Genomic DNA, 26,693 nt, shown 5'->3' on the forward strand with positions numbered 1-26,693 from the left:
TCAGCTACTGTCCCATGAGGGCTAAGCATGGTGACTAAGTGTGACCCATGGGGGAAGAGGCTGTATTACCTGTTGCCCTGTACGAGAGCCTCCAGCCCCGGTTCTCGCCAGAGTTGTCGCTGCGGAACAGGATCTGGACACTGTGGCTCTGGGTATTGATGGGTTCTGGGGCTCTCTCTCCACAGAAGGGCCCCCAAACTTTTGGGTCAGCTTTAATCTGTGAGGGGCAAGATAGAGAAAAAGATCACATCTGAGCTGTGGTGGCAGCTGCTGGGACCATCTCTGTACTGAACCCCGGCTTTCTGGAAGCTTCCATGTGCACCCATAGTATTCACTCATGTTTTTAGCGGGCATTAGCATTCACCAAACAGTTCCATCTCTACTCTCTCACTTACAGATTACAATGGACTTGGAAGTGGACAAGGCAGTCCTCTGCTCCAAGATGAACATGCTATGTCTCAGAATGGGACAGAGTCCTGTCTAGGTGCATAGGATAGAAAAGACTTCTGCTCTCAAAGAAACTGCAGTCTAGTCGAGGATGGAGGCGAGGGGGGGACTAACAATAAATAAGCAAAATAATTATAAAAAATAATCATGATGGTGTGTGTGTGTATATATATATATATATATATATATATATATATATATACAAGTATATGCTATATATTTCTAATGTATGTAGTAAAATCTATGTAACCTATATAATTCATCATTTATATAATAGATAAAATATTTATTTGTTTATTTGTAGACAAAACTTTAAATAGATGGTCAGGGAAAGTTTCTTCAAAGAGGTGACACTGGATTTGAGACATGGAGAATGAGTAGAAGATTGTCACTTGAGGAAGAGAGAAGAATACTTTCCAGGCAGAGAAAACAGTATATGTAAAGGTCAAGGCCAAAGGTGGGAAAGAGCCCAGCATTAAGAGCAGGAAGGAAGCCAGAGTGGCTGGAACAGAAGGAGTGCCATAGCATGAGGTTGGAAAGGCAGGTAAGCACCACATGGTATTGAGGGGTTTATGTTTACTTCCAAGAGCAGTCCTAATCGGATCTGGATTTTATAAAGATCAGCCTTGATGTCATGGAGAACAGACTGTGTAGGGCAAGGCTAGAAGCAAGAAACACAGCTAGAAGCCTTGCCACGGACCAGGAGATAAGAGGGATTTTCCTGGAATGGAGTCAGTGGGGATGGAGAGAAAGAAGTAGGCACTATTAGCTGATCTAGATTTCCTGACTACCAGGTATGGGTCCTTCCTGTGCCTCTAACTCGTGTTTTCTTCCATCTCCGAGGACCAGGCCTCCTGACCCTTCATCTGGTGGCTCCCACAATCTTGGGTGATATCTCCATCTTGTCACCTTATTGTGAATGGGGGAAAAGTGAAGCCCCATGAGGTTAAGTGCCTGGAGAAGGTTTACAGCATAGCTCCTGGGATACTATACGCGGTAGGCAGAAGTCTAAGATGGTCCTCGTGACCTTCACCTCTGGTGTTCCTTCATGGTGATGTCACGTGACATGGCAAAAGGGATTTTACAGGTGGCCAAGGAGCTAGTGTTGGGTCAGGGAAGATCCCTAGGCTGGAGCTGATGGAGCTGGTAGACACTATTTTAAGTAATTTTTGGTCTTGGTCTTCTATCCTGGGAGAAACTGGAGGACCAAGAATATCAATTTTCCCAATTCAGCCAAGATCTCCCAGCATGGCCAGGGCAAATGTCCATTGTAGGCTTACCTTGATGTAGTCATAGGGGCAGGGCACCTCAGGGTGATCCTCAATGTCGAAAATGTCCTCAAACTGGAGGCTGACCATGAAACCCTCCTCTAGCTCTATCGTGTAGAAACATTCCGAGCTCTTAGGATAAGGGTTGGGGAAGTCGGGGCTGGTGATCACGCCGGTCCTCTGGGTAAAGAGGTTATCACTGCACTCCACTGTGGGAAACATACCAGAGCAAAGTGGCACACCACAGCCATGGCCACAGCAACCCCTTTCTCATCGGTTACTGTATGACTTTCCCACTGGTCCTGAGAGGCAATGGGAAGGCATCATTAGCCCCATGTTATGGATGGGTAGACTGAAGTTCAGGGAGAAGTGATGTATCCAAGGTCACACACCTCATAATGTTCAGAGTCAAGACTCAAAGGCAGTGAGTGTGATAAACCTTCTCATCAGCTTCTCTGGTATTGGTGTGGGGCAGAGGGGGTCTGAGAAGGAAAAGTTTTGAGATAGACTGGTAGGGGGAAACCTCTAGACCTCCTTTGTCTGCTCTCCCCTCAGCCCAGAACTCCATTAGGTCTCTGTTCAAAGCCTTCCTGATCCCTCATCCAACACGGGACACTCACACATAACTGTACTCTCTGGCCCCTGACCTTGTTCTGTTTCTCCTCATGCGGCTGACCACTGCTTGACATTGTGCAATATATTTGTTGGGGGATTTTCTTGCCCCCAGTAGACTGTAAGTTCCCTGAGCTCAGGGATTCTGCTTTGTTCGCCACTGTAGCTGCAACCAAGGATCCAGTGTCCTGGGACCCTGGCCATGGCTTAGCCCTGCCAAGGCCCTTTATCTGCCACTGAACCTTTGTCCTTGGGCTGACCCCTCCCAGATCTGGGATGTCAATCCTTTCTAAGCCCTTGTTTATCCTGCTCATTTGAATATGAGAAAATTGTGGCTCAGAGAGGGGGCATGGCTAACCTAAAGTCCTATAGCTGTGAGCTGCAGAGTATGGTTAGGATGAGGCCTCTTGAATTCCCACCTCTTTTCATTTCTTACCCCAAGCACTCTCTGGGGGGTGGCATTTAGCCCATGGAGGCTATTTTTTTTTTTTTTTAGGCAAGGTTACTCTTTTTATGCATAATACACAGACAGGACATACAGTATATAAACATACATACAGTATTATCTGTGGTATTAAAATTCCATGGGTAGGGGAAATTAGGAAGATAATGTTTTAAAAGGCTCCTGGAGGCAGAGGAGAAAATGAAAACAAAGACTGAGAAGCCTTGCTCATTCTTAGAGCCCACCGGACTTAGTATGTAGTAGATACTCAATAAATACCTACTGAATAAAAACCAAGGAAAATACAGCCCTCTTGAAGAAAACTCCTGTATGTGCCTCCTTTATACTGATGGATCACATGAGGGTTTTATTCAGAAGAAAGTAGGAATTTTTTAAGGAGGAAGGAAAGGAGGTCTTGTTTCCAGCCTTTCTCTCCTCCAATGATCCCCCACTCAGCTTCCAAGTGACCCTCCTAAAACACAGATCTTTACCCTGCAGCCATACTGATCTGATGGCAATGCCCCAAACATGCCAAGTTCTATCAGGACTCTGAACATTTGTTCTCTCTGCCTGGAGCACTCTCCTTTTCCTTCTTCTTCCCACTCTGCCAAGTGCCACCATCTCTGGGACATGTCTGCTCACGGTGCCGTGCAGACTTAGGTCACTTGTGCTGAGCCCACAGCATTTGCTACATTTCACCACTTGCTTCTGTGCTGATAACCCCACTAGTCAGGGAGGCCCTCATGGAAAGTGGCTGAAGTCTTCCATTTCTCCATCCTCGCCCTGCCTGGAGGTGGCAGCAGGGTGAGCGTGTTGATTAAGACAGGAAACCAGAGATGGAAGGAATGGGGCATATTCCTCACTGTCTCTGTCTTTGCCTCTCTCCTTTCTCATCTGTTCTCTGGACTGAGGTTCTCTCGATCACAGAGGAACTTGTGAGGCCAGGGGAGTGAAGAGGTAAAGGAACGGCTGGGTGAGGCCGGGTGCATGGCTGAGAAAGGACTGGGAACCCAGCTTTTCCCATAACTGGGGCCAGGCCAGTTACCTACAGTAGGAGAGCAGAAGTTCCTGCTGTCCAGGAAGAAAGATGGCCTAGAGGCTTCACAAATGTGATCCTTTGAGAACCTGAACGCGGACTTCCCGGCTGGCGGGCATTTCAGCATCTTCAGGCATAGGGTATCTGAGGCAGAGCTCTCTGGCTTCATTTTTACTTGTTTCTACTCCGTATCTGTTCCGCCTCTGAGCCTCCCCTAATCTTATTGAGAAACATGGCACAAAGTGGTGATATACGGAGTCATCCTTGGGCCCCACCTCGGCAGGTCCTGTTGTCCGTGTGGAGGAGGTAGCCAAAGCGGCAGGAGCAGTAGTAGCCGCCGATGTAGTTGTGGCAGTAGTGGTCGCAGGACAGCTCCTCGTCCTCCCGCTCAGTGCACTCGTCTACATCTGCAGGGCAAGTAGAGCCTTTTGGTCAGTCAGTCCATGTGGGACGATGAAGACAACAGCCATGTACAGAGCACACAATATGGCCACTCCCTGTGTTAGCCTCACATAAAGCCCCAAAGTAGCCATTGTCTCCATTTACAAATGAGGCAACTGGAACTCAGAGAACGGAGGCAACTTATCCAAGACCGTCGAAAGCCAGGTTCGAGGCCAGGCGAGCTGCCTCTCACAGGTGCCACTACCCCGTAAGAGTTGTGATAATAGCAGGTAGAACTCTTACCATCCCCTTTCCACAGATGATGAAACAGACAGTTGGGGCCTTTAAAGAACTTACTCCAAGTCATAGAGATGATAAAAGGTGGAGTCAGTATTCACACCCAGGTAGGGTAGCTCCAGAACCCATTCTTTCTTTCTAGTCCATGCAGCCCCTCTCTCTCTATATATATCCCACTTCCCTGGGCAGTGGGAACGTAGACATTAAAGAAACGCATGTTCTCAACCCAATTTAAAAATTTGATCATGCAAGGGCACCTGGGTTGCTCAGTCAGTTAAGCACCCAACTCTTGATTTCAGCTCAGGTCACGATCTCATGGTCGTGAGATCAAGCCCCACATTGGGCTCCATGCTGTCAGCTTGAAAGCCTACTTCGGATTCTCTCTCTCCTCTCTCTCTGTCCCTACACCACTCCCACACTCCTTCTCTTTCAAAACAAATAGATACACATCAAAAAAATTTTGATCATACATTTCCCCCTAAAAGCTAAAAGAATGGCCAACAGGCACATGAAAGGATCCTGAACATCACTAGTCACCAGGGAAATGTAAATCAAAACCATAATGAGGTACCGCTACATACCCCATCAGAATTTTAAATTTTAGAAATTAAAAAATTGACATCAAACTCTTGTACATTGGTGAAAGAATATAAAATAGTACAAAAACACTTTGGGAAAGGCCTGGTAATTTCTTATAAAATTAAATATACACCTGCCCTATGACCCAACAATGCTGCTCCTACCTATTTACCCAACAGAAGTGAAAACATATGTTTACAAAAAGAGTTGTACAAGAGTGCATAGAAACTTTATTAGTGAGAGTCAAAAAACGGATAGAGTGCAGGTGTCTACCAATGAAAGAATGGATAAACAGACAGTATTATATTCATACAATGGAAAATTACTCTGCCAGGAAAGGAGCAAGTTACCGATGCATTACAACATGATTGAAACTCAAAAACTTTATTCTGAGTAAAGAATCCTCACTTCCAAAATATATTTTGTGTACGTTCATTTATATGGAGTTTAAGAAGAGGCAAAACTCATCTATAGTGGAAAAAAAAATCAGAACAGTTGTCACCTCTAAGGTAGATGGGACCAGACTGTGACTGAGAAAGAGCATAAAGGAACTCTCTGGGTTAACGGTAAAGCTCAACACCTTGTTAGGGGCTTGGGTTACATACAATATAAAATTTTTGAAACTCAACAAATGTACTGAAGGCTTATGCATTTCGCTGAATGTACATTTTACTTTATTAAAAAAAATTTTTTTTAACGTTTATTTATTTTTGAGACAGAGAGAGAGCATGAACAGGGGAGGGGCAGAGAGAGAGGGAGACACAGAATCTGAAACAGGCTCCAGGCTCTGAGCTGTCAGCACAGAGCCTGATGTGGGGCTCGAACTCACGGACCGCGAGATCATGACCTGAGCTGAAGTCGGACGATTAACCGACTGAACCACCCAGGCACCCCTGTACATTTTACTTTAAAAGAAAGGAAATTGTGAATAGATATTGAACTTCAGCAAAATGAAATGCATGGGTAAGTATTTAGGAAAAAGTATACCACTGTCTGTCTGCAACTTACTTTGAAATTCATCAGAAAGAGGGGATTAATAGCTAGATTGAGGATGGATAGATGGGTAGATATGTGATGAAGCAAATGCAGGAAGATATTAATGGCAGAATCTCTATGGTGAGTATGTAGGTGTTCATTGTAAAGAAACGAGCATGAGGTACTTTTAATCTTTAGAGAGAAGGGGAGACCTGGGGTGAGCCACCCATTTCTCCAACTTACCTACAGCCATGTAGTGGGCATCAAAACCCGTGAATCGCTCCTCATTGGAGAAATCTGACCGGAAAGTGATGGACATGAAGGAGCCGGGGGAGAACACTACTTCCTGGCCAGGGGTCTGCTCCGTGTCTGTGGTCTCCCTGCCACAGAAGGTTGCCAGCACCTGCTCTTCGGTTTCTACCTTTGGGATCAAAGAGGAAGGGAACAAGATGAGTAGCTTCCAAAATTAGCTTGGTCTCTAAACGAAAAGAGGGAGGGGCTGCCCATGAACAGACCAGGCAGCCTGGGAAACCCAGAGAAAGAGGATTTGGGACTCTGGGACTTGAGGAAAGACACAGTGCGGGTTAAGTCCATGTGGCTGCGTAGTCACTGCCTCATTCCTTTGTTTAGGTCCATCAGAAGTAGCTTGACATTTGTCATCCTATGGACAAAAAATGACTCATCTGTCAAAACTAACTCACTATTAGAACTCAGACTTAGATAACCTCACAGATGGATTCCATATGCAACAGAAACTGACCACATTACCAAAGACGAGAAACGAACTCCGAGGCATTCACTGAGCATTCAGTGTGTGCCTGCCACTGAGTAAAGCATGGAAGCTGTGCCTGGGGAGCCAATATTCAGACTGATGAAAACACAGACAGAGCTGTTATACGGTGCGACAAGTGCTTTAACGGGAACGCAGTCACTGGGAACGCACTGGCACTCAGAAGATGAAAGATCCCATCAGAATGGAAACTACAGGAGAACGAGACTTTGTTTTCTTTGTAGATGTGTTTTTAGTTCACGGAGCAGGACCTGGCACCTAGCAATTACCCAACAAATGTTTGTTACCAAGAACTAAAGTGTGAGGCTCTTTCTGAGAACAAGAAGCCAGGGAGTCTGTGGGAACATAAAGTCGTAGGAAAGGTTGAAACGAGATTATGACTGACTTTGAATACCATAAGAACACTATGTGACTCTTAATTCTGAGTAAAGAAAAGACACTGGAAACTTTTGAACAGGGAAATTATATAATTAGAACTATATTTAGTAGGTAGTCTTAATAATTCAGAAATGACTGGAATCATCCCTGAAACATTTGTGTTTGTGTTAAGACTCAGATGCAAAAATTACCTGTTTGCTAAAAGAATTCCCTTCCTTGGAGGAGCCAGAGACCCTGTGTAAATTCAGAGACCCCAGCGGAGAGCCTAAATTGGGTGCCTAAAGCTGATTTTGTGTGAGTTTGGTTTGGGAAGTACAATACGGTAGCTGGTTGGTATGTTTATTTGACTATGAATACTTGGCCTACCTACCACTCTATCATTTACACTGACTGGATTCTTTTGAGGCTGTATTTGTGTTTGCAACCTCTAGATTGACATTTTAGCCAAGATGCGTGAGAAAATCTCTTACCAAGAATGATTCTGATGCCTTTTAAAGTCATTAAGGGAAAGTTCTCAAAGGCTCTGCGTACCTCTAGTAGCTTCTAATGCATTCATTGTTTTGTTCATTAGCCTAGTATGTCAGAAGTATCTTGACATTTGACACTTCTGTTTTGAAACTAATGATTTATTTATTTAAGATAAGTGGGAGTTTTAAAGAAAAACAATTTGCCCTGGCAACAAAACACAAGGACAATTAATCACTAACTTTGGGAATTGAAGTGTAAACAGAAGATGAGATCATGGCTTTGCTGTTTATTCCTCTTCTCTGCAGATACTAGCCAAACTCACACCAGCCTTGTTACTGTAGAATGTACCTATCTGTACACAGTCACTTCCTTGACCACCATGGCTTGTTTGTTATTTTGGTTATCTGAGTTTTCCAGATAGCCGAAGTTTTACCTGACCATAATTAATAATAATAACCATCATCAGCATCATCATTATTGTTATTTAGTGTAATGCTTTTTAAAGTGCTTTATACAAATCCCTGCTTTCGTAGGTGAAACATGCTAACCCTTTCTTGGCGACCCAAGGACATTATTATGAATGTCAGTCATCTTGGGGATATTGAGTTGTTTAATGTTGCGTGCCCTGCATCGAACATTCCTGGACTATAACGCCTTTGCAATTCTTAGGTCTCCTTTATGTAGTGTTTTATTTTGTGTCTTTTTAAAAATCAGTTTATTAACTGAAATATGTTGCAAAATGGAAACCAGAGTGAAGGCCTAGGAAAGGCGTGAACTGGAGGACCCTATCTTGGTGACCTCTAACTCTGAGTTCTAATATTGATAATATAAGATATCCTGACCTGGCAGTTGAAGGTCCTGAGCTCTATTCCTGACTCTACCACAAACGGTCACAGGGCTGCCTCCTCTCTACTCTCAGTTATCCACCTGATAAAACAGGGGTTTGAACTAGCTGAGCTATATGTTCTCTTCTAATTGTGATATACTAGTATTCTAACAAGTCGTTACACCCACACATTCAATAGGCCAACTGGAGGATGGCGAGCAGAATTTTCAAGACGCCAGTTGTTTTCTGCTGAAGAACTTGGTGAACTTGAACTTGTTTGTGGTCTATAACCATGCCATACAAAGTCAGTTAGTTAACGAATAGTCATATGACTTGAGCATTAACACTTCCAGACTCAGTAGATTCCTGCTTATATTTTGGTATCCCCCAAAGTCTCTTGGATCCTATAGTGCCTGGGGCATGGACACTTTCAAGTGAAATCAACCAGGGATAACTTGGATCACAGGGAGACATAATGAGGGTCTGTGATAACAAACTCCCTCATAACTTGCAGGATAAAAGACATTTTCATGATGGCAGATAAACAGTCATCATGTGCAGAGCCACACTGTTCCAGACAACAGGTAAGCATGTTCTGGCTGAGGCCCATGGGAAAATCTCAGCCATCTATATCTTTAGGAACAGGGGATAGAAGGCTCTGGAAGCCTGGGAATTCAGCCTGCCGCTCAGAATAGAGTCCTGGAATATCAGAGCTGGGAGAGAAGGACCTGTAAGAGCTATTTCAATCCCCCTCCTTCTAGAGGAACCTGAGGTCCAGAGTGGGCCAGTGACTTGCTCAGGAGTAGACAGATAACCATGAGCATTTCCTGATAGCACTTTTGCTTTTGGAACTATTCTGACCCTGGAGGAAGGAACCCACCAGCCCAGAGAGTACATGACAAAAGACATAGGCACTTTGCCAAACAACTTTTCTGGCTCGAGGGCCTCTTGAAACTTTATCTTGGGGGCATGGACTGTCTCCCAGAGAGGATGTGGCTCAGTGACAGCTCCAGTCATAACCTAAACAGAAGGGTCACTGACCTTGGTTAATATTTGCAGCCCCTGCTAAGAATTGTAAAATTCTACAAAAATCATTTACCTCTGAGCACAAGCAAAAGATTGAGCCCTGGCTTCTGTTCAGACTGTCCCATTTCTAGGGTCATCATGTGAACATGATGGTGGGAAGTCCCTTATCAAATGAAGACACAAAATTCATTATAATAGAGAACCATCTGGCCGGGGATCACAGACTCTTCATTTTTCTATTTCTTATTATGGCAACCATATCCTTTCAGGCTATTGTTATTTAGGGCCCCAACACATGGATGCATGTCCTCAATTTGTTTTCTTTCAACTCAATTCAAAAAATATTTATGTACCAAATTCTGTCTGGACTGTAATGTGGAGGATGCCAAAAATTACTTATTTGTTGCATGAGCTTAATGAGCAAGTCCCCTGCCTCTGGGAATGTGAAATTTAGTAGGAGAGTAAGATAAGTAACTTAAATGGGTATGTGTTCAGGAACTGTCAGGGCATAGTTATAGCAATGAAAGATAGGAAGCCCCAGGGGTTTAAAGAAGGAAACAAATTCCATCCAGCTGAGGGGAATCATAAAACATTTAGGAAGAACAGAATGTTCTTTGAACTGAGGCCTGAAAGATGAATAGGAATTAGGGAGGTAGAAATAGTAGGTAGAGTTGGGGAAAGCAGGAGGAGCTTCTAGGCTAAGGGAATAGTGAAGTCCCGGGGGTATTCAGAGTCTCCACCATCCCTCCTTTCCCATCACCACCTGCCATAGGAAAGGTGTTGAGGACAGGGAGCTGGGAAGAGAGATCTAAGGAAGAGAAGCCAGGGTCTGTTTTCTATGAATTTTCAACTTAGTAGAAACAGCACAAACCTTGGCAAAACTAAGACAGGCCAGCAGATATTTTAATTAGGCAGATATTCAGGAAATGTGCTGGATTATTCTGCGGTCAAATTAGTTAATCTGGGAACGATATTCCTCAGAATCTCCCTTTCTGTATAGCTCCAGGGTAGAGGGGGCCAAAAGAGAGGCTTGTGTGAGTTTAGAACACAACAGTCCTTACTCTCTGAAGGCTGTTTTGTGATCAGCTACGGAGAATGAACAGACATAGATGCGCCCAGTGGGTTCCCACTTGCCCTCACTCTCCTCCACTCTGCAGTCAGCGCTTCTTTCCAACTACTGGCTCTGCTGACCAACAGTGGCTCAGACCCACCACCCACTCTGAACAGCTTCCACCTCTGTGGGTGGTTCAGAGGTGTTCAGAGTCAACAGCTTCTCACAGACCTCTCCCCGTGGGCCCCCCTTCATGGGCCTACTTTGGCTTCCGAGAAGGTCTTGGATTCTCACATTCCCCTGCAGGTGCCAACATCTCCGCCCACGTCCGGTTTTCAGGAGCACTGATTAGTGCCCGTGGTCCTCCGGCTCCCCAGTCCTGCTTTCACTTTCCCAGCTTCTCCTCTAGTCATGTGATTTCTGAGGCCCCAAATAGCTCTTACGTCTCATTGCTCACAGAGCAATTTCTCACTCTGCTTTCCTCACTGAACTCTGGCTGATGCAGGTACCGGCTTCAGAAGTATGGGGCTGTAGCAAACAGGACCCTTGGCTTGGGTTTTGGGACTAGCTAGCAAGTAGAGGTTAGAAGAGCAATGAGCAAACCGCCACGGGGGGAGCTTGACGAAGACAACCTGCGTCACGTAGTGGTGAGACAATTGGTACAACCTGCCCGTGACAATGTAGCTGGCAGAAAAGTGTACACAGTGCACTTGTGGATCTGCTAAGGAGATCTCTGGACAGTGTTGAAAGTGTCAGTATGTGTTTCTAGCTGTACGTGGCAAGGCGCTTCTGGAAGGAGTAGTCCTTCAGTGTGCAAGCCTTGTGACTTGCCTTGACAAAAGGCATGTGACATGTGGAGCTGGTGTGCCACTTCCAAGGGGCCCTGTGGCTCTTGCAGGCATCAGGGGGCCTTGTAGCTCTTTCCCTGTGTGCCTCCATGTGAGGAAGCCCTGTCACGCCTACTGGAGAAGCAAAGATCACACAGGCCAGAGAGGAATCATCCCAATCGAGGTCTCTAGACCAGCCAGCTGACAGCTACCACCATCTGGAAGGTCATCTTGGACCTTCCAGCTTCAGTTAAGCTTCTAAATGACTAGAGCTCCTCGAATGACCTCAGGCAAATCCAGCCAAAGACCATCCTGTGAGCCTAGCCCAGACTTCTGACCAAAGGATCTGAGCAAGTAAAATGGATGTTGTTTTAGCTACTAAGTTTTACAGTGGTTTGTTGCACAGGAATAGATATGCTATGGGGAGTAGGAAGCAATTTGGGACAAAGGGAAAGAGTGACATTTATGAAGTGATACTTGGAGAATTACCATCTCATAGGTTCTTGGGGCCTTGAAAGCTACTTGGCCTGACTCCTTATCTCCCTATCACACCCCTATCAAAAAATCATGCCGCCTTCTTGAGATCAACTGCAAAAATGAGAAACTCACTACCTTCTAAGACAGATCAGGCTGTTTGGATTATCCTCCACCTACAAAGTTCTTGCTTGGCCTCCTATCTGGGAATAAAACTTAGGGGAAGATATCCTAAATGTGGAAAAACCTTTTGTGACAAAGATGTTTATAGCAGTCATGTATAATAATAGAAAACTAAAAAAAAAATGGTAAATATCCAATTCTAGGGGAAACAGTCTAAATGAGCCTTCACTTAATAAATATTAGGCATTAATTATCACATTAATGAAGAATTTGCAATGATCTGGAAACTTTCTTAGTAGGTTATATTACGCATATTAAACATATACATGGCGTAATTACCACAATGCATTATGTCGAAGAAATGCATTGAAAATAAAAAGGAGAAAGAATTAGAGCAAACTGTTAACAATGGCTAGTTGAACTGCAGGTAATTTTTCTTTCTTCTGTTTCTATATTTTAAAAGTATTTTAAAAAGAAACCTGGGCCCAAAGCTACTTCCTTCTCATTCTACCAGTGGCATAAAATTGGTCAGTTTAGGTCAACAAACACGGAACACACAAGAGCGGCAACTAACCCAGCCTGGAAGTTCAGGGTTGGTTTGCAGTCCCTCTGTCTCTCATAAACACCCGAATCTCTGGTATGGTGACTCCTCCCCACTCTGTCACCTCCTAACGTTTTCTTCTAGCCCTTGGGTCCCAACAGAGCTGAAAAAGAGGTGAGGCTCTTTGCTTTAATTCCACACAGATAATATGGTAAGAAGTAGAACTCTGATAAAACAATCAAGAAACTCAGAATAACTAAAATTCACATATGGCAGTGCATGAATGGTTTTTGTGATCATGAAGTCCAAGGGGGAGTCAGTGGATAGTGTGTAAGTGGATGGAGGAGGGGAGACAAAAGAGTTCTTTGGTGTGGAGTTCTTGGAGACTGGGGGAAGAAACAGAAGGGGGAGAGAGAGACAGATTGAGAGAGAGAAAGAGAGGTGGGGGCATATAAGAGTATAGTAAAAGCATCTCTGTTTGGGTTTGGTTTCTCAAGAAAGTGAGTTGAGTTGTGAATTGCTTTCAATTCTTAAATTTCTCTCTCTCTCTCTCTCTCTCTCTATATATATATATATATACTTATATATATATATAAATACACACATATATATACATATATATACACATATATATATATACATATATATACTATATATATACTATATACTAGTATACTAGTATATATATATATATATATACTATATATATACTATATACTATATACTTATATATATATATATACTATATATATACATATATATACTATATATATACATATATATAAAATGTATATATATGTATATACATATATATATAAAGTGTTTGTTTACTTAGAGAGGGAGAGAGTGAGCTCTAGCAGGGGAGGGGCAGAGAGGGGGGGACAGAGAATCCCAAGCAGGCTCTGTGCTGTCAGTGCAGAGCCCAATGTGGGGCTCAATCCCATGAATCATGAGATCATGACCCGAGCCGAAATCAAGAGTTGGGTGCTTAACCAATTGAGCCACCCAGGTGCCACCAAAATTTTTCCTTTCTTCTTCTTCTTCTTCTTTTTTTTTTTAATGTAATCCCTTACTGACACTGGATCATGTGGGACCTCATCTTTATATGAGTTGCACATGAGTCTTCACCAGTTATTAGATGCTGGGAAAATCATTCAAACTCTCTGTGTTGTAGGTGAATTGTGGCCCCCCTTCCCCATAAGATATATTCAAGTCTTAACCCTTGGATTTGATTCGACCTTATCCGGAAGTAGGTCTTTGCAGATGTAGTCAAGGTAAGATGACCTCATACTGGCTTAGGGTAGACCCATGATTCAAAGACTGGTGTCCTTATAAGGGGGACGTTTGTTCACAGAGACACACACGGAGTCAAGTGTGAAGGCAGAGGCCGAGATTGGAGACATTCTGCCACACACAGGGAATGCCGGGGATTGCAGTCAACCACCAAAAAGCCAGAAGGGGCAAGGAAGGATTCTTCCCTAGAGCGTTCAGAGGAAGAGTGGCTTTGCCAACACCTTGATTTCAGACTTGAAGCCTCCAGAGCTGTGAGACAATACATTCCTGTTATAAGCCACCTAGTTTGTGGTGCTTTGTGATGGCAGCCCTAGGAAACGGCTACACTCCGTATACAGGTTTTCTCATCTGGGAAATGGTGACAGCGATAGCATTAGTATCACAGGACTGTTGTGAAAGTGACATGAGTTCATATGCGTAGAACACTTAGAAGGGCACCTGGAATCTAGTCAGCTCTCAGGACGTCAGTGAGAAGAACAAGACTGCTGAGATCCGGTCATCCAAGATGACCCCCTTCTGCACTCCCTGCTGGGTGGGCATGGGTAATTTCACTGTTTGAAGAAGAGGGAGAGACTGGAACTGTCCCCGTATCCCCTCTGGTTTCCAATTTCACACCTTCATTCCCGATCTCACTGAAGCCATCAGCACAGACTTCTCATCCTGTGAGGACCCCAGAGCCCAGGCCGATGGAGAGGGAGGGGCACCTTGAGACCCCTCACAGCCCGGCCACTTCATGTGGCAGGTGGCATCTATCTTAAGTTCCTTTGGCCCTCTGCACTCGAGGCGTCTCCTGGAAATCCCGGGAGGTGGGTGACAGACAGAGGATATTACACTGATTTCACAGAGGAATGTGAGGGAGCTCTCAAAGTTTCCATCCCACAAGGGAATATAAGTCCAGGAATCTCCTCACTTCCCTGTGTTTCAAAGGATTCTTCTATTCCATGGGGGGAAGGGAAGGGGAATAAATAGTTTCAAACAGAGAGGGAGGGAGTCAACCCACAAAAGACTCTTAAATACAGAGAACAAACTGAGGGTGGATGGGGGGTGGGGAGAGGGAAAATGGCTGATGGGCATTGAGGAGGTCACTTGTTGGGATGAGCATTGGGTGTTGTATGTAAGCGATGAACCACGGAAATCTACCCCAAAGACCAAGAGCACACTTTACACACTGTATGCTAGCCAATTTGATGATAGATTATATTTAAAAAACAACAACAAAAACAAAAAACAAAGGATTGCTCTAGATGTGGGAATTGAGGTCGGGGATTCACTTGCAGCCCTGGGCTAGGACTTCTGACTCGCAAGAGAGTGCTCTGTGCTCCTGAAGCCACCCTCTCAGTAAGTCTATCACCTCCAGGGACCGGGCCAGGGCTCGACAGCTCAATCTTCTACTTTACACACTTGCCCAGATTTCAGCTAAAGATCACGAGAAGGAGCAAATTACAGGTACTGGATTCCAGACAAGAGCCTGGGACTAGAGGAGAAAGGAGGTGTGTGTGTCTGTATGAGTGCGTTTTGTGTATTGCATTCTGGAAGCTCTTGAAAGCCATGGAAGTAAAATAGCACAGCTGGTGGGTCTAATGCTCAAGTTGGCCTTGCCCGAGAGGGGCTGGAGGTTGATGCTTGGGTTTCAGCCAAGTCATTTGGCCATAAGGTAATAATAATAATAATAATAATAGCACTGGTAACAGTCATTTCCCTCCTCTGTGTGGAACTTTCCAGCTGACAGGTATTTTCACCTTCTTTATTATATTTGCTTCTGCTGGCTCTCTTGCAAGGAATGCACTTCAAGCACACATTGTGATTCTGAGCCCAGAGAGGTGACATGAGTCCCCAAGGGAACACAGCCTAGGAGTAGCAGACCTGAGACAAAATCCTGATATCCTGACTTCCAGCCCTGGTCCAGTCACTGGAATCAGAGAACCACAGAAGGTCAGAGATAGAAAGGATATGAAAGGCTACCAAGTTTATCTCTTCTCTTTCTTACGTGGGGAAAGTGAGGCTCAGGGACACGGAGTAACCCCTTCAAAGCCACATGGCCTGGTAACGGCAGGGGTGTGTCCCATAGTCCCAGTATGGTGTTCTTACTTATGTGTTCATCACAGTAAAAAGCTCCTAACAGAGCTGGGTAAGCCCCTAAGAAGGTATTGTGTCCATGGAAATGGTAGGCACCATTAACGGCGTGGGGGCCTGAGCCATGGCTGGCGGGTCCTCGGAGTCCAAGACTCCCACTGCTCCCGGGAAGGATTGCCCTTTTGCAAGAAGGGCTCTGGACAGAAAAGGGGATGGTCTCCAGGCAGCAGGAGCATGGGGAGAAAAAGAGGGCTGGCAGGGAGGGGCTCTAAGAGCCTGGGAAGCGGGGCGTCCCGCAGGTGGGAAACTGGCAATGCCCACTGTCCCAGCAGGAGCGGGGTAGAGAGGGGGTAGGCGGGAGAGTCTGGGAACTGGGGCTGGGCAGGAGGGCCAGGAAGGATTCACTCTCTCCAGCTTGTGAAAGACTCCCCACCCCTTGCCTTCTGGAACTTCAGAGCCAGGCTCATTCACATGCAAATCCCCTCAGAGACAAGGGGTGGGGGGTGGGGTGGGCTGGGCCTCAAACTGTTTGGAGCCCGAAAACAGTCCAAGGGCAAGAAAACACAGCAGGGTTGTGTTCTGCAGCAGAGGCAGCCTGGCTCAAGGTATGTCACAGTCAGGCTGGGGGTGTAAGCCGTGATTGAGTAAGGGCTGAGCGCAGCGAAGGGGCCTGCCACAGGCCAGGGTCCCCAGGCAGAGTTCCCAGGAATGTGTGAGCTGGCATATTCTTCTGATCCTGCCAAGGACCCTGTCCAGCCCCGGCCCTCATGAACATCCTCAGATCTTCACGGGAAAACTCCTGCAGAGCACAGGAACAAGGACCAAAGGACCTGGGTGCCCGCCCTGCCTCTCATGGCATGTGTCACCCTAACCTCCCCAGACAGTAGGGTGACAGAGCTGGCTGCCACCAGTTTATAAGTGCAAAGGGTCAACTTTTCGGAGATTTTGCAGCCGGTTGTTAAAACACAGCCATCGTTAACAATTCCGTTTCGGAAAGTTGCAATTAATTAAATTATATTGGAGACAACTTATACAGAAGCTCATCACCTCCCATCGTCAGTATTTAACTGGTTACCTATGCCCTGGAGGTAATGAGTGTCTAGGGCACCTGAATGGTGAACGGTGTGTGAATTCTGAGCATCTCTTCTCCAGGCCCTCCCCGCCTACCCCCAAGTCCAGAGCCACTTGTTAATCATTGACAAGCACACCTCTGTCATCAGGCCTCAGTGTTCACAAGCATCTAAGGTGGGGGCAGGATGTTAATAGTGTCCTCTAGGAGTTGAGAGGTCATGAAACACTGGCATGAAAACAGCTTGTAAAGTCTGTCATTGCTGTGGGCGCTGAGCAGGGACCCTATTTCCCAGCCGCCTGGTGATCTGGCCGTCCTTCCCGGCTCCCTTCCTGCACCTGTCTGTCTCCATTTCTCATCCCTGTACCTCCTGCTCCGGTCACACTGCTTTCCTTGCTATTCTTCAGACACAAGGGCCACCTGCCCCCTTCAGGGTCTGCGCCCTGGCTGTTCCCTCTGGGTGGAAGGCTTTTCCCCAGGAAGCCACGTGGCTAACTTCCTCAACTTCTCCAAGTGTTTGCTCAAGGGTCACCCTGTCGATGAGGACTACCCTGACCGACGTGTCTATTTATTTTAATTTTGTATTTTTAAAAAGTGTGTATTTATTTTTGAGAGAGAGAGTGTGTGTGAGCGAGTGGGGGAGGGGCAGGGAGAGAGGGGGACAGAGATCCCAAGCAGGCTCTACGCGGTGAACCCGACTCGGGGCTCGAACTCATGAACCATGAGATCATGACCTGCGCCGAAATCCACAGTGACACTTAACCAACTGAGCCGCCCAGGCACCCCCTGACCAATGCGTTTAAATCACAACCCTTGCCCTGCCTCACCGTGACCCCTCTTTATCCTGCTGCATTGCGTGTCTCTGCCTATCGCCTTACTACGCCCTGTATAATTTATCTATGGATTATGTTTGGTGTGTCTTATCTGTCTCCCCCAGGGCAATATAAGCACCCTGCAGGCAGGGATTCCTGTATGTTTTAATTATTGCTGTACCCCAAGCTCTAGTAACTAGTTTTCCCTCTTTGAGCACACCAAAGTAGATTCAAGCTCTGCTGTTCACCGAGGTGGAGCAGAGATCGGTCTGCGCACACACAGGCATGCAGATTCGGGCACCAGGTGCCCCGGCACCCCAGAGCACCCCCGCTTCATACCCATCTGAGTGTGCCTGTGTGCCCTGCCCCGGCATCGGGACCTTCCTTCTGTTTTCCATCCCCCAGAGCCTACGCTGTTTGCCCTTCCTGCATAAAATGAGCGTTTGTCACACTTTTCTGAAGCTCATTTCCACTTCCTGGGTTCTGTGTCCCTAGCATTAGAACCCACTATCTCAGGAGTGGAAGAATACCCCCAGGGACTACAACCGAGATTCATGAGAAACATCTCCCCTCCTCTCGTTTCCTTCAGAGGCCAAGGCCGCCTGTCCACTCCCAGAGAATTAGCAGAGCTGCTGCGGTAGCTGGGGTCAGCCACAGCCTGAAGGTCGAGGGCATGTTCTGAGTAAACACAGAGCACTGCACAGAAATTAGGAGCCCGGGGGTCAGGGGATTCGGGCTTGGAGCAGGGCCATGGGAGGGACTTATCTCGCCATTCCACAGCAGGATGCAGACTGACCCTATGAGGCCTGGAGAAGGGAGCACTGGACTGAGAGCTGTAGGCCGTCAGAACTGGGAGGGCTTGGAGACGCCCACAAGTCCTCTTCCCTCACTGGGCAGATGGGGAAACTGAGGCCCAGAGCAGGGATCTCACTCATCCAGCATCTCAGCAGGAGTCAGTGGCTGCCTTCTAGGCCACGGCCCTTTCCTTATACTCACTAATGGGACACATAGGCCTTTTCCTGCTCTGCCTGAGACCGTGCTCGCTGCTGGAAACAAACCTAGACGTGGGCCCTAAGGTGCCAGCGCTGACGGTCTAGTGAAACGACCTGGAGTTCACTGTTAGGGCTTGTGTACCACACACAGATAAATCAAGCCCTCATCCCTCACAGCTCAGTCTCCATTTCCTGATAGCTTTGTAAAATAGATATCGTCTCCAAGTGAGGATAAAAGAGAAAGTTCTTTAACAGATTCTAGACAATACGAGGACCCTCAAAGTCCTTCTGTTTTACCAAATTTTACTAAATTACTCTGACAGGCAGGGTTGCCTTAGGACTAATACATAGCCAGGAAGCATACCAAAAGGTCTCTTCTAGGACAAAGCCTGTTCTAACAGAATGACTAAATGGAGAGACAAAATTGTGACTTGGGGGTAAGCAGACCAGGGCCTGAGAAACTGGCTTTCTGTAAAGACTGGACAAGTCCACCTGGGTTCTTTGCAGGATTTCTTTTTCTGTAAAGTAGGTGTAATGATCCCCGCTCTTCCCCCAAGAATCAAACGCGGCAGTACAAGGGGAACAAATGTGTGTTACTGAAAGGTAACTGAAAGGTAACACACAAATGTGTGTGACTGAAAGGTAAACGCACAGGAGAAATGACCTCTCGCATCTGACCAGTCCTTTCGAAATATTTCCCCATAAGTTGCCTGAAGAAACCGAGGGGCACGAGCAAGGTCACGGGTAGCCAGTTAGTGGTACGGGCAGAGTGGATGAGAAACGCGATGCTCATGCAGCACCTGGCGATACCAGCAGGCACTTTATTATGCACACGGTTGCCATCGTTACCCCTATGACAACATTACTGAGTGAATTCCATACGTGTTGGACAGATGTCATTAAAAATTCTGCCTCGTTTGGCATTTGCGATAAGCCCATGAGGTAGGCATTATATTATGCCCCATTTTGCAGTAAGAGGTGGGTGGAGGCAGGACTCCCTCCCCCTCCCCCCCCCCCAGCCCCCGCCGTGTGACTGGCTCTAAAGCCTGATCTCGGAACCACTGAGCATGCTTGCCCCTTGCGCTATGAATTCTACTTCCAGCCAACATTTCGTTTAAACCCTCCCACCACCTTCCAGGAAGGTACCGTGTCATGATAAACTTTTGGTTGTTGTTGTACTAGCGATAAAACCAGTGCTTAGGGAGATCGAGAAGCTTAGGGAGTTGTGCTGTGAATTCCTATTTATTGTTATTTAGTATTATTCCTATTCCCCAGCCTTTCCTGAACACCCGGAAATGACTGCTCCCCGACTTGTATACTGCCTCACCCCCTTTGTGTTACTTGCACAGCTTTGATGTATTAATTAGATATTTGTCTCGTGACACGCTATGAAACTGCCGATTCCTGGAGGGCAGATACATGCGCCCTGTCTTTGCACAGGTGCAGTGTCCTGCTTACAGTAGGTTTTCAATGGGATTCTTGGACTGTATTCCATAGGCCATGGGGAGTCACTGAAAGATTAGAGAGTGTCACAGTCAAAGAGGTGTTTTAAGAAGATCTCTCTGAGGGCGTCTGGGTGGCTCAGTCAGTTGAGCGTCCAGCTTGGGCTCGGGTCATGATCTCTTGGTTCGTGAGTTCGAGCCCTGTGTCAGGCTCTGTGCTGACAGCTCGGAGCCTGGAGCCTGCTTCAGATTCTGGGTCTCCCTCTCTCTCTTCCCCTCCCCCACTCGCACTCTGTCTCTGTCTCTCTCAAAAACAAATAAACACTAAACAAATTGTTTTAAAAAAAAGATACCTCTGGACACAGGCAGAGGGTGGACTGGATGGGGAAAGACTGACAGCTGGTAGACGTTTAGGAAGCAATTGCAGTAGACGTGGTGAGAGGAATAAGAATTGGAATGGAGGTGCCAACAGTGGGAAGAACGGAGGAAACGCCGAGCGCGTCGAGGACAGAGGGTTAACAGGAGAACACTGGTGAGACGTCACAGGAGCATCTGGCAGATGCCAACTGAGCTATATGTACTCAGTGAGAAAGAGAGAGAGAATAGAAACCAAATGTAGGTTGTTATTGTCTCTTTTTCCAGTGAACAGATGTTGCGAAGTGAACTTGAAGATAGGGTGTGTGACTTTGGTGTTCCCTTGGGGGTTCTGGTTTCTCAGGACCTTTTTCAGTGACCGTGGCTCCGGGGACCTTCTCTAGGCACAAGTCACCACTTCATCTGATGCCCAACCAAAGGACCTAATTTGCTGTATTCCTGGGACAAAAGGTTCTTCTGTGCTCTATTGTACTGAAGAGACCAAATAGGATTGACTAGAGACAATGTTGGCCTTCATGGCACTTACTTACATTTACATTATGTTAAAAACCTAAGCACCCACCCGGTGGGACTTCACTGTTAATTTTTTTTTTTTAACGTTTATTTTTTGAGACAGAGACAGAGCATGAACGCGGGAGGGTCAGAGAGAGAGGGAGACACAGAATCTGAAACAGGCTCCAGGCTCTGAGCTGTCAGCACAGAGCCTGATGCGGGGCTCGAACTCACGGACTGCGAGATCATGACCTGAGCCGAAGTCGGACGCTTAACCGACTGAGCCACCCAGGCCCCAATTTTTTTTTTTTTTTTAAAGAAGAAAAGACTGAGAGTCTTGAGATACAAATTCTCAGTGTGGCCCTGGCCAACGAATGGCCCCTTCCCTAGGCTTCGGTCATGCTGGTCTGGTCGTGGAGTTGAACCATGATTTCTGAGGTCTTAGATGCATAGAATATCCGGGCCGGGGTGGCTTTGGAGACCGTCTGTTTCAACTTCCCTTGTATGAGAGAAGAGGAAGTTGAGTCCCCTCTAGAAATACTCACTTGCCCAAGGCTAGTGAGTGGAGAATGACCCCAAGAGTCCAACCCTTCTGACTCCACCACAGCCAGCGTCCGTGCTGTGTCCTGTGCCTGCAGTGCTAACCAGCTGTGACTCATCTGCCTCATCTGTGCGCTGCAGGAATCCACACATTGCAGCCACATTCCAAGGAAGCAGATGCTGTCGTGCAGATGTGCACACGCCTCGAAGACCAAGGACTGCGGGAAATCAGGCCAGAGAGGAATTTTCATAAAATGAGAGCATCCGGACCACAGCCTTGGGGTCCTGCTCTTCTTCAAGCCTCTGAACTATGGAGTCAGCAGTTCCATTATTGTTACCCTGATGGGCCTGGGTGGGAAGGACAGTCTGTGTCTGTGAGTTTAGGCTGGGCCAGCAAGGGTCCCTGTGAGCTCGAGGGTGCTTTAAATCTACTCCTAGGCCTGCCAGGGGAATTCAGTCACAGAGTGTAAAAGCCTCAAAATAGGGGATAATGTCCCACCAAAGGGACATCAGGGATATTTAAAGTTGCTTGGGAAAGGACAGTGGTGGCATGGCGTGTTTACAAGTTTTCTCTAAATGACATCCCCCGCGGACGGTAGGCTCTCATTGGAATGCTTATGGCCACAGAACTTGGAGAAGTGGATGTTGTAACATATTATTACCATTTTCTGGCATTATCCTAACTAGGACAGTGAGGGTTTGGTGGGGTCATCTGGAAAGTTCTGGTGAGGAGCATTAGGGTTAGAGTCTAGGAATTTAAGAGACTTTAGGGATCATCTCATGTCACCCCATCGTGGAACAGATGAGAAAATAGAACTTTGGAGAGGAATGTTGACTTACCCAGGAGTGACATGGCATGTTCCTGCTTTATTCAGATGGAAGGGAAGGAGCTTCCCTCTCATTCATAGCCAGGAAAGGCACCTTTTCTGGAGGGCAGAGGGAGGGGGGCAGTTAGAAGTGAATGGATTTCAACTGTATGTTGAAGCTTCTGGGTTTGGAAGTTCAGAGGCCAGAGTACTAGCCTTGTGCCAGAATTTGGAGCTCCCAGGCTCCTCTTCTGTCCGGTGGGGACTAAAGCAGTAGTCAAGTCATAAATGCTGACCTTCAGGGTGCCCCAGGAGGATGAGTGAGCTTCAGAGCCACCTTCCACCCGCCGGCCACTCTTCTGTTTTCTCTATCGCGCCTCCCAGAAATTTGTTAGACGAAAACTTTCACGGGGCGGAAATGTTTGAAAAACAATAATAACAACAACAGTGGGGGATTAGCTGAGTCTCCTGAGGGCCGAGGCAACTTGACGTTCTGGGAGTTCATGACTCCAGACAGGAACTCCGCCCGGTGCCTGTGGGCAGGGGCACAGAGCGTGTTGCTATGTTAGCGTGAGTTACCAGCCAACGAGGGTGCAATGTCCTGCGAGGGGAGGCCTGCTCAGGTCCCGTGGCCGTTGGAACCTCTGTAGGGAGGCTAATGCTGACGCCCGGGGTAACATTCTGGAAGGCAGTCAGCACAAGAAGAGAGATACATCTTGCCCTCCCTGCCCACTACATGAATCCCTTTTCGAATTGGGAAAAGGTGTCTGAACCAAAGACGCAAGGACTGTGAGGCACTTCAGGTAGCAGACTGCTTCCTTGCTATGCCCAGGGGACACAGTCTTATTCTGGAGTGGAGAGAATGCTATAACGTTTCCTTCATTCAGGAGTCAGTGGCAGACTGGGGACTAGACCAGGCGTTTCCTGGATCCCAGGCAAGCGTCCAGGACCATGCTGCCCTTCCAGAGGACCTACCTCCGTCTGCCTGGACTTTCTTGAAGGTGTCTCACAGTCCCTGATAGAAAGTATCAATTAGTTTCCCAAGTATTCTTCAGCTAGAAAGGTCAAGCTTTGGGTAGAATACTCCAGGGTCCTTAATTCAGTGTCAGAAGAGGTCTTTGGGTTCTATTGTTGGACTGGAAAAGTGCCTTGTCGTTTTTTTCCCATTACAAAATGCAGCTGATGTCAGCTCCTTAATCTGCCTTGCCAGGAGACTCCATTTATTTGGGACAAAGGAATGAGTTAAATCCTCTGCTGTGTGTTTATTATCTCTATAAAGGAGTCCTAACAAGGTCAAGCTTGGCATCTGTCTGAACAAGAGGAAAACTGGTGAGAAATGATTGCTCAGTGTATATGAATTGAGAGTCAATTCTCCGGGTGGAGGAAGGGGGGTGGATAATGAAAGTAAGTCATTGTTACAGCTAACGAAAAAAATTCTGTAATTTCCACAGTCTTAAGGCCTCAGCTACTAGCAAAAGCAAGTTTTTTTTTTTTTCCACTGCAAAAAAATTCTAGATGGTTGACATGTTTGAAAATAAGAAGAAAGCAGTTAGGAAGTTCACATCTAACCTTGTTTAAACCTATGGAACCTACTGTTGTATTAAGCCAATGTTTCGTCATTTTCCTTCTGGTTAAGACCACTTTCTAATCCAAATATTTGAGGATGCCATGGTTTTATGACCAGCATTAGTTGGGGGAATGGCCTGGAAGAGTCTGCCAACCTAATGTCCCCTACCCATAATGCATCTTCTCCTGGAGTCTGGCTATGGCAGAGGCTAGATTACATCCTGGAAGACATAACTAATGTATTTGTCAGAAATTTCAATTTAGGATGACGAACACTTCAAGTCTTGCTCAATACCGCTTGCTGGATCCCTGTGACTCTGACCAGTTGGCTCCATTTTTAATTAATTTAGGGAAACTATATGTCAGTCTAGATTGCCAACCCACATCATCTCCTAGAGCATCCACATCTACCTCTTCTCATTCTTGATCTGCCAATCTTTTATTGTCATTATTCTTTTCCATCTTATGCAATGGCCACTCTTCTAGGCTCACGTCTCTCTGTGAGGGACCAGATCTTTTGTATCTTTAAATTCTCATAGTCCCTAGCATAGGACATTCACAGAGGGGCGGCATCACAATGAGCAGTGGTTCTCAAACTAGGAGATGCTGTCCCTCTGGAGATATAGGCAACTTCCAGAGGTGTTTTTGGTTGTCACAACCGGAGGGGGAGTGCTATTGGCATCTAGTGAGTAGAAACCAGGGGTGCTGCTAACAATCCTATAATTCGCAAAACAGTTTTCCTCAGCAAAGAATGATCTGGCTCAAAATATCCACAGCGCTGAAGCTAAGACACTCTGTCGTAGACCACCAATTTGGGAAAGTTTTTAATCTTAGAAACCTTGCCGTAAATGAGATAGTTGGTGGAGACCCAATGTATAAAATAAGCAATACACAACATTTAAAATAAATTTAAACAGGGTGGGGATTCATAGTCCCACTTATCAGCCTCCTCTACCCCCACAGTGGTCTTATAAGCCCCTGCAGTATCCTGGGGCCCAGTGGAGTGTGACCTGAGAGCCGTTCGTTTGGTGTAGCCAAAAGAACATGGAAATGAAAGTCACAAGACATGGGTTTGTAAATTGACCCACCGCTTCACCTTCTTGGGTTTGTTTCTTTGCCTGTGAAGTGCCTGTCTTATAGAATTTTTTAAAAGATTGAATGAGATTTCAAGTATCAATGTACATTGTAAACTCACTGCTTTGCTGTTGTCAAACATTCTGGTTAATACAAGGTTAACTCTTGTTGAATTCCTGGCTGTAGAAAACAGAGACTATGATAAGACTGAAAATATATAAAATCTACTCTGGAGTGATTTGGTGAGAACTTTTCCAGAAAGCCAGAGAGAGCTTAGAAAGTAGATTAGTAGGTCTCCACATCTTTTTGAGCCAGATACAACCTTAATAAACTTGATCTCCCAGACGTACTCCAACCTTTCTCAGCCCTACTTTCAGAGAACAGCTTCCCATCCATGGAAATGTTTGTGGGGTCCCTCTAAAGTTGAGGCAATATTGCTTGGATGCTGTAATCATTTCCTATTCCTCTTCCACATGATCTTTACATGCACTTCTGATTCTGACCCCCCCAACCTTGCCCACACCCTTTGCAGAGAAAACCTAAACTTCTCAGCATCACATTCAAGACCCTTCAGAATCTCACCCCAATCCAACCTGACCTCACCTCCCACTGTCTGCTACTGTATACCCAGCCTTCCCAAGTACCTGATCATTACTTAGGGAAGTAGGCAAGGCTTTCAAATGCCTCAGCTTTGGACATGATTATGGCTGTGTGTCAGTCTGGTTATGCTTACTCTGGGGTCTCTGCCCTTTTCTCGCTGCTTGTAAAGGTGACCTTGGAGCAGAGGTTAGTGGAAACATTAAGGACTTCGAGAACAGAAAGAAAACAGGGGAGGTTACGTTTGGCTGAGTTACACCTTGCCAGCCTCAGTTTCCCTTGTGGTCCTTTCTAGATCTCCCACTCAGCCTGCACCTAGCATATCACCCCAACCTTCATTCATCATGTTGTAACTTTGTGTGCCTTCCTCACTGGACTGCTACCCTGGGAGGGAAAACACAGTGTTTAATTCTTCTCTGACTCCCAGTAGAGAACCTGGCGCAGTGAGGGAATATCAGGGGGTCTCACCTTCACATAGTCATATTCACAAAGGTAGGAGGACTCCAAGTTGAAGTGCATGAAGTAAAGCTTGATCCGAAATCCCTCTGGGACAGTGATATTCCAAGTCACCTCTGAATCACTCGGATAGGAGTCTGGATAGCCAGGTGACTGGATCTGACCAAACATATTGTTAAGCTCCACGGTGTGGGCCGAAGCTTTCAACAAGGAGAGGCACAGAGCGTGACAGAGAAGGAGCCACCTGAAAGACATGAATGGATCTACTTACGTTCATGGACACAGGTCCTCACCACTTAACTAAGTCCGCAGCCAGAAGACCACATTGTTGGCAGATCTCTGCCGCTGACGTGTTGTGGGTACTCCTCCCCACTCTGGGCTTGCTTACCCAGTCTATTCGACAGGGAGATGGTAACTCCATGATTCCTAAGGTTTCTTCTAGCTGTGCTCTTCTGAAGGTTTGTTAACAGTATCCAGCTCTCCTAGAAAGTCCCCTAGTCGCGACTCTGACACGTATCATGTTACTGTTGAAAACTTAAGTTTCATGATTAGGTAAAAGTGGATG

The 26,693-nt window shown here is 46.3% G+C and overlaps 1 protein-coding gene across 1 annotated transcript in view; it reads right to left on the reverse strand.

The window, feature by feature from the left end:
- Positions 1–26,383, reverse strand: part of MASP1 (MBL associated serine protease 1) — a 53,599-nt gene extending 27,216 nt beyond the window's left edge. Inside the window, exons 1-5 of the mRNA XM_047100260.1 lie at positions 26,141–26,383; positions 6,281–6,458; positions 4,081–4,212; positions 1,728–1,924; positions 70–217 (exon numbers count right to left, since the gene is read on the reverse strand). Coding sequence (XP_046956216.1) covers positions 70–217; positions 1,728–1,924; positions 4,081–4,212; positions 6,281–6,458; positions 26,141–26,383 — 898 coding nt within the window. The remainder of the gene's footprint in view (positions 1–69; positions 218–1,727; positions 1,925–4,080; positions 4,213–6,280; positions 6,459–26,140) is intronic.
- Positions 26,384–26,693: the final 310 nt, after the last annotated feature.

The sequence above is a fragment of the Lynx rufus genome, unplaced genomic scaffold, assembly GCF_022079265.1.
Source record: "Lynx rufus isolate CCGP_SWC_20201006 ecotype Redwood Valley unplaced genomic scaffold, mLynRuf1.p SCAF_5, whole genome shotgun sequence".
NCBI classification, from domain to species: Eukaryota; Metazoa; Chordata; class Mammalia; order Carnivora; family Felidae; genus Lynx; species Lynx rufus.